The sequence below is a fragment of the Heptranchias perlo genome, chromosome 40 (genome assembly GCF_035084215.1).
Source record: "Heptranchias perlo isolate sHepPer1 chromosome 40, sHepPer1.hap1, whole genome shotgun sequence".
In the NCBI taxonomy this organism is placed as follows: domain Eukaryota; kingdom Metazoa; phylum Chordata; class Chondrichthyes; order Hexanchiformes; family Hexanchidae; genus Heptranchias; species Heptranchias perlo.
Genome location: NC_090364.1, coordinates 14282399 through 14295133, shown reverse-complemented (window position 1 = coordinate 14295133; position 12735 = coordinate 14282399). Strand labels below are relative to the sequence as shown.

Genomic DNA, 12735 nt, shown 5'->3' with positions numbered 1-12735 from the left:
AAGAAGGCACTTTGACCCATTTGATCTTATCCTTCCAGAACAGCAACCCTTAATGTTCAACTCAACAATTAGGACCACTGTTTAATGTCTCATCCTCTTGATAATGCAGCACTGCACCAGTGCTACACTAGTGTGTAAACCTAGATCACGTGCTCAAATCCCCGAGTGGGGCTTGAACCCACATAATCTTCTATGGCCAGCTGGCTTTCAGTCATCCAGGAATCTGTTCTCTTAATATCAAAACGGATTTGAAAACAAGGACCCAAAATAAAGTGTTGAACATGAGTGATCTGTAACCAAACCAATGGCTAACAAAAATCCTTTAAGTAACCTCAGGGACACAAACAATATGGGAAAATTTCAAGCATTTCACCTAGGCATTTCTTTACAATGTAAACATGTCAATATATAGAATATTGAAGTTTGATTGTAGCCTCAAGCTTGTCCCAGATATACTTGGCACATATACTGAGATCTCTACATACCAATTATTATTATTTTCTGGAAGAGTGGAGGGTATGAATAAATCTGGGCACCAAACATGCACTCTCAGTCTATACACACTATGTGTTTAAAACTCCAATTCTGCTTGGTAAATAAGCAACACAGCAGTACTCCATTAACTCATGTGAACCTGTTGCTATTTTGAAAATCTCTTAATATGGATAACAGGGTACTCCTCAGATGTGCGTCAGATTACTTATTCTTGCACTATTTTATACTATACGAGATGAGCTGACTTATCTAGGGATTTAATTTTTTCTGTTGCAATGCTGAATTGCTTAATCTTTCAGTAATTTTCCCAACGACATTTAGACTACAAAATTAGCAAAAAAACTTCAGATGGCATCGTAATAGGCCACAAAATACTCAAGGGGAAACAAACGAATGAAGTTGATTTCCTCCCATCCTCAAGACTAACAAAACTTGCATTGGGTCACTATCAATCCTGTAGCAGCTTAACCCAGTAGTACAGATAACATGGATTCACATTACCCAAGGCTTCTTTGACAGCACCTCCCAAACCCGCGACCTCTACCACCTAAAAGGACAAGGGCAGCAGGCACATGGGAACATCACCACCTGCATGTTCCCCTCCAAGTCACACACCATCCCGACTTGGAAATATATCGCCGTTCCTTCATCGTCGCTGGGTCAAAATCCTGGAACTCCCTACCTAACAGCACTGTGGGAGTGCCTTTACCACATGGACTGCAGCGGTTCAAGAAGGCAGCTCACCACCACCTTCTCAAGGGCAATTAGGGATGGGCAATAAATGCTAGCCTTGCCAGCGACTCCCACATCCCATGAACGAATAAAAAAACTCCTAGAAAAATAGAATGTTGTTCTGATGATTTGATGGGTAGTGTAGATTCGCATAACCAGACAGCAGGATTGTCATAAACCTACTATAAAACCAGGTTAACAGGGTCTGGTAGAAATCAGCACATCAAATTCAAGTTACTTATTTAAGACGTGAAACACTGTTCTACAAGTTGACCTGAAAGCCACCATCTTACCTGTTTTGATAACTGTAATAGGTAGCATCCCGAGGGATTGTACATAACTGTTTTCCATAGCAACAGAGGGTCTGCGGAGAAAATTCCAGCTACAAGGAATAAAAAGAAAGCATTATAACTCATACAACACTTCAAAACAGTAAGAAAAAGGTTGTTCCTTTCTGTTCAAATGCCAATGAATCTCACAAACCCATAATTTACTTTTCAACATTGCGGTTTTTAAAAACAAAAAGTGTCAGCTCGTGCCAAATACAACGGCAACTCCATACAATGGACATAGCAGCAGCATTAACTTGCATTTATATAGCGCCTTTAACACAGAAAAACATCCCAGCAGCTGCAGAGGTATTGTAGTAAATGGGGGGCTGGTTGGGGGTTTCAGGTCTACTTTGGGGGGGGGGGGGGGGGGAAAAGAGTTTTTTTTTCAGGGGTGGAGTTGAAACGGAGTAGGGATATGTGGTTGTGAGGGATACAAGTGATCAAAGACTTCGGGAGTAGAGAGAACAAGGAGGTGGCGAGGTCAAAGGAGTGGCCGTGACTATGGATGAGTGTTTATATGGAGGGCAACAGGGCACCAACAGGATGAAACTGCTTAGCTCCTTTAAAGTTTTGTGTTAATATTCTCAGGTGACAGCTTAATTTCTTAGTCAACAGTCAAACATTTTAAATTTTAACATTAGTCAACTTCACTCAAGATGTACGAAGTAAAAACTGTCCATCCACTTCAGCTGATGGCAAGCAGATTGCCTGCAGGTCATACACAAAGCAGTGCTGAGAGCAGCAGTTAACAAACTGTATAGGCAGCCTTTACAATCTTCATTTGCAGGATGGAGAGGACAACAAATGAAGAGAATAATCATGATTTGATTGGGGTAGGAGGGAAACAGGAGATGGCAATAACAAAATTGAAGTGCACTGCTGTACCAGAATATTACTTGCATTTCACTTGAACTTTTATGTTTTTACTTTAGTTCGGAAATACTAATTTTTTTTATTGCTATAAATGCTGCTTCATAACTGACCAACTAAAGGAAGGGACTGAATTTACTCACATTTTTTCCCTTAGTGATCACAAAGTATTCCAAAAAAGCTTTAAGACTTGCCTGTCAAATGCAGCAACTTCAGAGGACAGCAAAATTGTGTTTCAAACTAAAATGAAGACCCTTATCTATGAGTGCTCTATCGCCACAAGACTTAATGTAAGTACCTCTGCCAAAATACTTATAGGTTTTAAATTAAAAATGGCTCAGGAAGTAAATGCACTGCATAGTATGGCACTGAACCATAGTGAACAGGGAGATTACAGGTTCAATCCTGGTTTGTGCAAAGCTAAATGGTTTGAGAGGCGCAGTAGGGGCACTATAACTGCCCCCAGTGCTCTCAAAACCAAAGGGGAGGAGGGGGAGGGACTGAAAAAGACGACCAGGATTCCTGTTCCGAGTCATTTTCTCTGTGGGCCTAATGTATAGATGTGGAAATCAAGTGGGAACGAAATTAGGCTTCTGTGATACCCACCCCCACCCCATGGTATAATAGCATGACAACACACATTGTAAGAATCACTAGGCCAAGATGCCAAGACAGCTTGTATCCATGGAAATGTATCCTGGCATCATCTGGGAGAGGATGAAAAGAGGCCACTGCTGTCTTTCCAACTATTCCAACTCAAAACTGGATCTGACACCAATATTTACACATAAGGTACTAGATTATTTCTGGGGGAACTCAACCATTGACAGCACTTGAAAAATATCCGGGGACCCAAAACTCATCTAAAGCCTATATGGAGATATCCTTGAGCCCACTCTTGAGGAAACCATGCAAGAAAGAATGCAGAAAAGAGGAAAGACTAGTCAAAAGGCTGTAACACTGAAGCAAATTGTTCTTAAGGATCGGACACACCAGTTATTCCCCACCAAGTATGCTGAACCACATCTGGACAATACAAGGTTTTCTCAGGAACGCTTCTCCTTTGTTGAAGGGACAGTGATTTAGAATAGCACAAAATTCAATTTGTTGTGAAGTCTTTTGAGAAAAGTAACAAGCTCAATTATAGAAACCTATAAAGTTCTTCAGTTTGTGGCATTTGAGAGGAATTCTTAAGAGTTAGTGGACTATTGCTGTCTTATTGTACAATGGAATGCACTCCACTTACTGAGCTAGAAACCTATAGGACATTGCTCATTCAGGAAGACTTATGTATGTTTGGATGATCGATCCGAATGTGTGGGATCTATTCATGGACTACTACAAAAAGTGGGAGAAAAATTAATTTGGGATGATACCGGGACTTAGAGGGTTAAATTACAAGGACAGGTTGAATAAACTTGACTTGTATTCCCTTGACTATAGCAGTTCGACAGGTGATCATATAGAGGTCTTCAAAATGTTAAAAAGATTTGGTCGGGTAGATAATTGAAATTATTTGCTCTGATGAGGCAATCAAGAATAAAAGAGACATAATCTTAAAATTAGATCTAGGCCATTCAGGGGGGAAATCAGGAAGCATTTTTTCACAAAGTGTAGAAATCTAGAAGACCCCCAAAATGCTGTGGTAATTGGAGCTTTCCAGACTGAGAACAATAGATTTTTGTTAGGTTTGGGTATTATGGGATATGGAGCAAAGGCAGGAATATGGAGTTGTGGTGCATATCAGACATGATCTAATTGAATGGCAGAACAGGTTTGAGGGGCTGAATGGCCTCCTTCTGTTCCCAATGTTCCCGGAACCATTTTTTGCTTCTGACTGATGGTCTAGTCCTGTTCTGCTCCTGACACCAACGCACCTGGTAAAAAGATTACCAATGGGCTGTTTCAGGAATTAAACATATAATCTATTATGGGGCAATGGAGAAATAAAATGAGGAGAGGGAAGCTGGGGATTTTAATTCCTGTTTCAATTCTACTGCAATTGTAGTGCCAACAGCAGCTAAAACTGATGTCAGATCAGCTGTGTTTGAATAGATTTTTCATTTATGACCAGATTTTCAAGTTGTAACTACTTTTCAGATGTTTTTCTTTCTTTCCCTTGAATTTTCTCCTTTTCTAGGGTAGTGTTCTATGGGACTGCCCTCCCATCCACCGCCACACCAGTACCGTACCCAAGTAAGCCTCAAAAGTGAGTGTTAGACAGCTATTTGGGGGGGAGGGTGCAATAACACAGCCGAGTTTGATGAAATCCTCCCAGGCTGGTTATACTCTACCTCACACAATGGTCCTATGGCCAATCGTAGCAGGCCTACCACATCGCAGCAACCAGAGACCTTTCAAGTCAGGATGGTTCAGTAGGTCATAGCATGATCCATTTACCAATAAATCATCAGAGAGAGGAGCAAAGGCCATTCCTTTGCTTGGTTTGTGAACAGGTGTGGGCAAAGATAGTCACCGGGGCTTCCCTGATGATTCTGCAAGTACATTCAGTAGCTGAGCCATACAGACTGGGAAGGTTTGATCTCAGGTCTGTGCTAAGCTAGTAGATCTCAATCAGGGAGGTGATAGGGATGCTACAATTGATCTCTGTGTCCTGGATTAGGGAGGGAAAAATCTGCTCTTGATTAGTTTTCAACAACCTCGCTGGAAGTGCAATTGTGTAGATGTCAGGTGAGGATAGGGTCTGGTTCAGTTCTAATAACACCCTCCCCCCCACTAAAGTCAGATAACCTGCTGACATTCGTCAAGCTCACAGACAAATAATGGCTATTTCGATGAGGAACAAGTGCTAGTGCCCTTGAAATTGTATCTCAGACAGGAGGGGAAAAATCTGATGAGAATAGAAAACAAGGGAAATAGATAGAGAGGTGCACCAGGGACTAACCTTTCTACCACAGCAATATCCCAGGTTTTGCATGACAGGGTCGATCTCCAGCTCGAAGACCTCTGCCAGCTTCGTACAGTATTTATACACACGTGACGTCTTGCGGTTATACAGCCAGGCATTGTTGAACATCAACCAAATGTCATCCACATACTGCCATGGCTCCTGGTACTGGCCAGTGTCCAGCTTGCGCTTGATTGTAGACAAGTCCATTGGCGTCTTCACTATGTCAAAGTAGTCCTTGAAGAGAAGAAAAAAGCTTCAGTTTTCTATAATGGCACCTGAAGTGTTACAACAGCTATGCCACATATCATAATTGCTTAAAATGTTTCCTGAAAACTACATAACAGGTGGTAGCATTTCTCCCCAGCCTAAGCTTCTGAAAGGAATTAGTCTACGTCTTAAAAGGAAAAAAATGCAAATACTGGATATCTGAAATAGAAACAGAAATTGATGGAAATGCGCAGGTCAGTCAGCATCTGTAAAGAGAAAGACCAGTTGTGGCATTTTGGTTGCGTGCCCTTTGTCATCACCAAAGACCGAAAAATAACTAGGCATCTTAAATGTTTTTCTCTTTATAGGTGGCTGATTGACTGGTTGTGCATTTCAGTGTTTTCTGCTTTTATTTCAGTCTACATCCTATAGTGTGCAGGAAAGTTTCTTGAAGAAAATTGATGAATTGTGCATTATGATAAGGAACTCTCAGTTTACTGAAATATCAACCTTCTGGCACAAGTTTTTTTTTTGAAAATGTAAAATATCGCAAAATTTTACCTGCAAAACACTGAAAAATCCAGAATCTCAGGCAATAAAAACAGAATTTGACTTATTCAGTCATCATAAACCAATAGTGCCCCTTTCTACATCACAGGCAGGTCCAAAAGTTTCCCATTCCCATGAGAAAGATGGATGAAATGGCAAAACAGTGAACATCAGGTTATAAAATGGAATTTGACATAATCAGGTAACAAATCAGCAACCTTTAATATTGGGTGTTACCAAAGACTATCAAGTAACAAAGGGACCAAGAGTTTCCTATAACAACAGTATTTGCATTTTCCTTATCATGGAAAAGTCATGTTGCAAAATCCCATAATGAGAAAATTACCATGCCTTGTACGCAAATTTTCACAAAAATTCTCGTACATGGCACAGACCTTGCTTGAAAGGCAGGTAGCATTGCATTTCTACTTATCCCAGCCGCTTTTAGCTGAGCTGGGAGATGTAATGAATTGTCGTTGCAATCCTCAACAGAAGTGGCTGAATATTAATATACACACTACTCAAAACATCCACACACCGTACTTACAGGAATACCCAGGAGCTGAGGATCCACAGGTTGCCGGAAAGGAAGTGACTCAGGGTCCTGACGGTAAAGTGCTTCCAGTGTCGGCATTAGTGCCTGCCGCAACTCTTCTGGCTTGAAAACTAAATAGAATGAAGAAAAAAAAGGTGAATACACTGAAGAAAACGTACATCGACATACGACTTAAAAGTCACCATTGAAACACAAATAAATTTGAGGGGCTTCAATTTTTTGGTACTTCCATTTGATCCCCCGCATATTGTTAGCTCCTTCAAAATTAAATGTCATATTATTAAATAGGATCTTATCAATGTTATTACTTGAAATTCAACTGCCCATATCAAAATCCATCTATTTTAGACCCAGTTCACAGACTACGATCGACAAAGGAAGTACATGGGTGACTTGTCCTACAAGAGTTTTGTCAATGCAGTCCTGCTGGGAGATAAACCATAGTCACATGGGGACAATGTGCATCATTTCCCCACCTCCAATTTCCATATCCCTGTTGGGTGACACCAAGTTCAACGACTCCCTGCAGTAGAGTGCCCAAGACTGGCAAATCAGTGGGATGAGAATCAAATCTAGTGCACAATGCTCCAATTCAACCATACCATTCCTCTTCATTTCCTTCTAACTTTTTCTCTATTCACTCTTTCAGTATCCAATTTCTGACGTGTGCCAACTGTAAATGGAAATTTGCAAATTTCCCCCCAAAATTCTCATTCCTAAATGTGCCTGTATCATAGAATGGTTACAACACAGGAGGCGGTCATTCGGCCCGTATCCGTAATCTCCTTTGACCAAAAGACTGGATTCCCTCTGCACTGACTGAGGAAAGCTATTGAGTGTTCTGCCACAATATTCCATTTAGTAGCCCAGCCACAGCCAGTAACCCCACTTCACTCACTCACACACACACACACATCCCCCCACCCCCCAGAAAATTCTGAATTTCCATCTGAATGGGAATCTGACAAAGGTTCAAATTAATAAAAGGCAAATTTAGGACTGATGTTAGCAAGTTCTTCACTCCGAGTGATCAACATCTGGAATGGACTTATGGGTAGAGTAGTGAAGATGAAGACCCTGGATGCTGCGACGGGGGGAGGCTGCAGGGTCTTACTGGATAGATGAGCTAAGATGGCCTTCCTCATCTGTATGTATCTTGCTTTGGCATAAGCCAGTGTTTAACTAGTGCCTGCTCCCCCCACATGGAAAAGATACATGTACATACTCTTCTTACGTGACTGTCCACTCGCAGGGGATGATTGAGTCGCCAAGCTTGTGCCATCCTCTTCCTCTTTTGCTTCACCTTTCACCTCTGGTTTCTTCTCATCAGCCTCCATTGGCTCCTGTTTACACTCTTCTGTTGCGGGTTCTTCTTTTACCTACAAACAACGTCCAAAAGCAAAGGATTTTTACTTTTTTTTCTCGTGTACACACTAGCATGGCATAGGCATTACAGCACTGGGAATTTACGTCAATTACACAGTACAGAAACAGGCTATTCGGCCCAACTGGTCTATGTCGGCATTTATGCTCCACACGAGCCTCCTCCCTCCCTGCTTCGTCTAACCCTATCAGCATGCCCTTCTATTTCTTTCTCCGTCGTGTGCTCATCTAGCTTCCCTTTATGGAATCATAGAATGGTTACAGCACAGAAGGAGGGCATTCGGCCCACTGAGCCCTTGCCGGCTGTCTGCAAGAACAATCCAGCCAGTCCCCCGCCCTTTCCCCTTGGCCCTGCAAATCCTTCTCCCTCAAGCACTTATCCAATTCCCCTTTGAAAGCCAAGATTGAATCCGCCTCTACAACCCTCTCAGGCAGTGCATTCCAGATCATAATCACTCGCTAAATAAAAAAGTTTTTCCTCGTGTCGTCTTCGGTTCCTTTGCCAATTACCCCAAATCCATGTCCTCTGGTTCTCGACCCTCCCACCAATGGGAACAATTTTTCTCCATCTACTCTGTCTAGGCCCCTCATGATCTTGAAATCATTAAATGCATCTATGCTATTTGCATCAACTACTCATTGTGATAGCACATTCCACATTCTTACCACTCTTTGAGTAAAAAAGTTTCTCCTGAATTCCCCATTGGATTTATTAGTGACTAACATATTTATGACCTCTAGTTTTGAACTCCCCCACAAGTGGAAACATTTTCTCTATGTTATCTTAAAGACCTCGATCAGGTCATCCCTCAGCCTTCTCCTTTCTAGAGAAAACAGCACCAGCCTGTTGAGACTTTCCTGATATGACTTTCAGTTCTGGTAACAACCTTGTGAATCTTTTTTGCACCTCCTCCAATGCCTCTATATCCTTCTTATAATATGGAGACCAGAAATGTGCACAATACTCCAAGTGTGGTGTAACCAAGGTTCTATACAAGTTTAACATAACTTTTCTGATTTTCAATTCTATACCTCTAGAAATGAACCCCAGTGCTTGGTTTGCCTTTTTTATGGTCTTATTAATCTGCGTCGCTACTTTTAGTGATTTGTGCATCTGTACCCCTAGATCCCTTTGCTCCTCTGCCCCATTCAGACACTTATTATCCAAGTGGTACGTGGCCTCCTTATTCTTCCTACCAAAATGCACCATCTCACAATTATCTGTATTGAAATTCATTACAAGTCCATTTTACATGTTTATTAATGTCTTCTTGCATTGTGACGCATTCTTCCTTTGTATTAATTACACCCCCAACTTGGTGTCGTTCGCAAATTTTGAAATTGTACTTCTGATGCCCGAGTCCAAATCGTTAATGTAAACTGTGAACATTGTTTCCAGCACCACTTCCCACCTTTTGCCAGCGAAGAGAACATACTATTCAGTTAAAAACTTTGATTGTTAGAGATAGGTTAGCATAGTGCTAGGGAAAATCAAGGGATATGGGGATTGGGCAGGAAAGTAGAGTTCAGGTTGAAGATCAGCCACGATGGGACTGAATGGAGGAGCAGGCTCGAGGGGCCAAATGGCCTACTCCTTCTCCTATTTTTTTACATTCTTCTTAATCTGAACCATAGCCCTATAAACTAGATTGTTCATCGAATTACTAAATGAACAGTAAAGGAGTCATACAATAAAGTGTTTAAACACACTATGCTAAACTGTCTCTAACTTTACAAAGTTTTTAAACTGAATAGAATGTTCTCTTTTTCCACTATGTCGAGCAATTAGTGTCTGCTGATTGCCTAATGTAAAAGCAGACTAGAAAGAAATTTAGCACTGTTTGAACATTGTTCAAAGATTGGTAGGGTGGTAAATAGCGAGGAGGATAGCCTCAGTCTGCAGGACGATATAGATGGGTTGGTCAGATGGGCGGAACAGTGGCAAATGGAATTTAACCCGGAAAAGTGCGAGGTGATGCACTTTGGAGGGACTAACAAGGCAAGGGAATACACAATGAATGGGAGGACCCTAGGCAAGACAGAGGGTCAGAGGGATCTTGGTGTGCAAGTTCACAGATCCCTGAAGGCGGCGGAACAGGTAGATAAGGTGGTAAAGAAGGCATATGGGGTACTTGCCTTTATTAGCCGAGGCATAGAATATAAGAGCAAGGAGGTTATGATGGAGCTGTATAAAACACTGGTTAGGCCACAGCTGGAGTACTGTGTGCAGTTCTGGTCGCCACACTACAGGAAGGATGTGATCGCTTTGGAGAGGGTGCAGAGGAGATTCACCAGGATGTTACCAGGGCTGGAGCGCTTCAGCTATGAAGAGAGACTGGGAAGATTGGGTTTGTTTTCCTTGGAGCAGAGGAGGCTGAGGGGGGACATGATTGAGGTGTACAAAATTATGAGGGGCACAGATAGGATGGATACTAAGGAGCTTTTTCCCTTCGTTGAGGGTTCTATAACAAGGGGACATAGATTCAAGGTAAAAGGCGGGAGGTTTAGAGGGGATTTGAGAAAGAACTTTTTCACCCAGAGGGTGGTTGGAGTCTGGAACTCACTGTCTGAAAGGGTTGTGGAGGCAGGAACCCTCACAACATTCAAGAAGCATTTGGATGAGCACTTGAAATGCCATAGCATACAAGGCTACGGACCAAATGCTGGAATATGGGATTAGAGTAGACAGGGCTGATGGCCGGCGCGGACACGATGGGCCGAAGGGCCTCTATCCGTGCTGTATAACTCTATGACTCTATAACTCTATGACTCTATTTGTGAAATATTCAAGAGCGAGATTTATGGTATGATAATGAAGTATTTCTACATCTGATAGATGAAAGAAATTGCATTTGTAAATTACAATGTAGCAATACCCCTGTAAAATAAACCAAACGTATATATATCCTCTTTTGTTCTGCATTTAATAGACTGCCAGATAAGGAAGAAGCAAAATGGTGACCTACAGCTTAGAACAGACTTTCAAAGTTATCAGAAGCAAAGACATATTTTGTTGCTTTTGTGACCATTACAAAATAGGCACAAGTAGGCAAAGAAAATAAGGTTGAGTGGGAAACATGTCCAAACAATTTTTTTTTAAGGGCGGGGGGGGTGGCGGAGGTGGTGGTATTAGTTAGGGAAGGTCCAGACAATGCAAGCCACTAGCAATCTAGCAACCCAACCATTACTGGAATTTGTGTTGTGTAAATTAAGAGGCAGGTGGAACAGGATGCCCACCCTATATGATGTCCTAAAATTAATATCAAATTTCAGACAATATCTTTAATCCACAGAATGTGACATTTAACTATGCTTTCATTTTTGTGCAACCCTCAGCTCATTTCAGTCAAAGATAGAACTTTGGTAAACATTATGTGGAAAATTTGGGATGAAACTTTATTGTTCACAATGAAAAAACTGAAAAAGCTATAGCTTCACAAAGGATTATTTGACAATTCAAGAGCTTACTGAATACTCTAGATTAAAAATGCAAATACATCAGTTCATTCTTTATAAACTCAGATTACTTTGGGGATTAAATAGACAAGGACAGATTTTGCACAATAATATAAAACTGAAAACTTTTAAGTAGGTGTTTTGATACAGATGTCACTTCTTACCTCTTGTTTTATTTCCTGCTTTGGTTCTACAGTTTCTGGCTCAGCTTCTTCCTCTTCTTGCTTTTCTTCCATCTTTACATCAGACACTGGTGCCTCAGGAGCTGGCTGCTGAGAGTTTGTGTCTGTGCTGCTGACCGATGCTGGGGTCGATACTCGGCCATCTGCACTCACTGCTGATTGTGAAAGCTAACGCAAACCAAATAAAGTGATCAGGTCAAGAAGTAAAGTTACCAACAATTCCATATAACAGAAAAGCATCATAGGTAAAAACACAACAGAGCACTGCATGTTAAAATGCTTTAGTCAGAGTTATTAAATCAACCTGTTCTCTCTTCACTGGGTACAAAAGTAAAAGTATTTTCTTACTTCTGAAATGAAAATGACTTACAGAAATTTCTAATTCTATTATAAGGCTACCCTACAAAAAATAATCAAAAAGGCTAATGGAATGTTAGTCTTTACCTCATGAATGTTGGAATAAAAAAGTGAGGAAGTGATGCTTTAGTTTTATAGAGCCTTGGTCAAATCCCATCTGGAATACTGAGCTCAGTTTTGGGCACTGAACTTCAAGAAAGATGTAATGGTCTTGAAGGATGTACAGTGCAGATTCACCAGAATGATACCAGGGATTAAAGGGTTCAGTTATGAGGACAGGTTGCATAAATTTGGTTTGTAGTCCCTTAAATTTAGAAGATCATGGGGTGATCCAATCAAGGTCTTTAAAATGATAAAGTAGATAGAATCATAGAAAGATTACAGCACAGGAGGCCATTCGGCCCATCGAGTCCATGCCGGCTCTATGCAAGAGAAATCCAGCTAGTCCCACTCCCCCGCCCTATCCTCTTGTCCCTGCAAATTTTTTCCTTTCAGGTACTTACCCAGTTCCGTTTTGAATCTGCCTCCACCACCCCCTCGGGCGATGCATTCCAGATTCTAACCAGTCACTGTGTAAAAAAGTTTTTCCTCATGTCACCTTTGGTGCTTTTGCCAATCACCTTAAATCTATGTCCTCTGGTTCATGACCTTTCTGCCAATGGTAACAGTTTCTCTCTATTTACTCATGATTTTGAACACCTCTAT

The 12735-nt window shown here is 41.3% G+C and overlaps 1 protein-coding gene across 2 annotated transcripts in view; it reads right to left on the bottom strand.

The window, feature by feature from the left end:
• The window catches only part of LOC137305727 (histone acetyltransferase p300-like), a 115560-nt gene that overhangs the window by 31651 nt on the left and 71174 nt on the right, over nt 1-12735 (bottom strand). Inside the window, exons 15-19 of one of the 2 annotated variants that reach the window (XM_067974661.1) lie at nt 11656-11841; nt 7878-8031; nt 6644-6762; nt 5335-5574; nt 1521-1609 (exon numbers count right to left, since the gene is read on the bottom strand). In XM_067974661.1, coding sequence (XP_067830762.1) covers nt 1521-1609; nt 5335-5574; nt 6644-6762; nt 7878-8031; nt 11656-11841 — 788 coding nt within the window. The remainder of the gene's footprint in view (nt 1-1520; nt 1610-5334; nt 5575-6643; nt 6763-7877; nt 8032-11655; nt 11842-12735) is intronic. The other variant, XM_067974662.1, reaches the window with a different exon arrangement.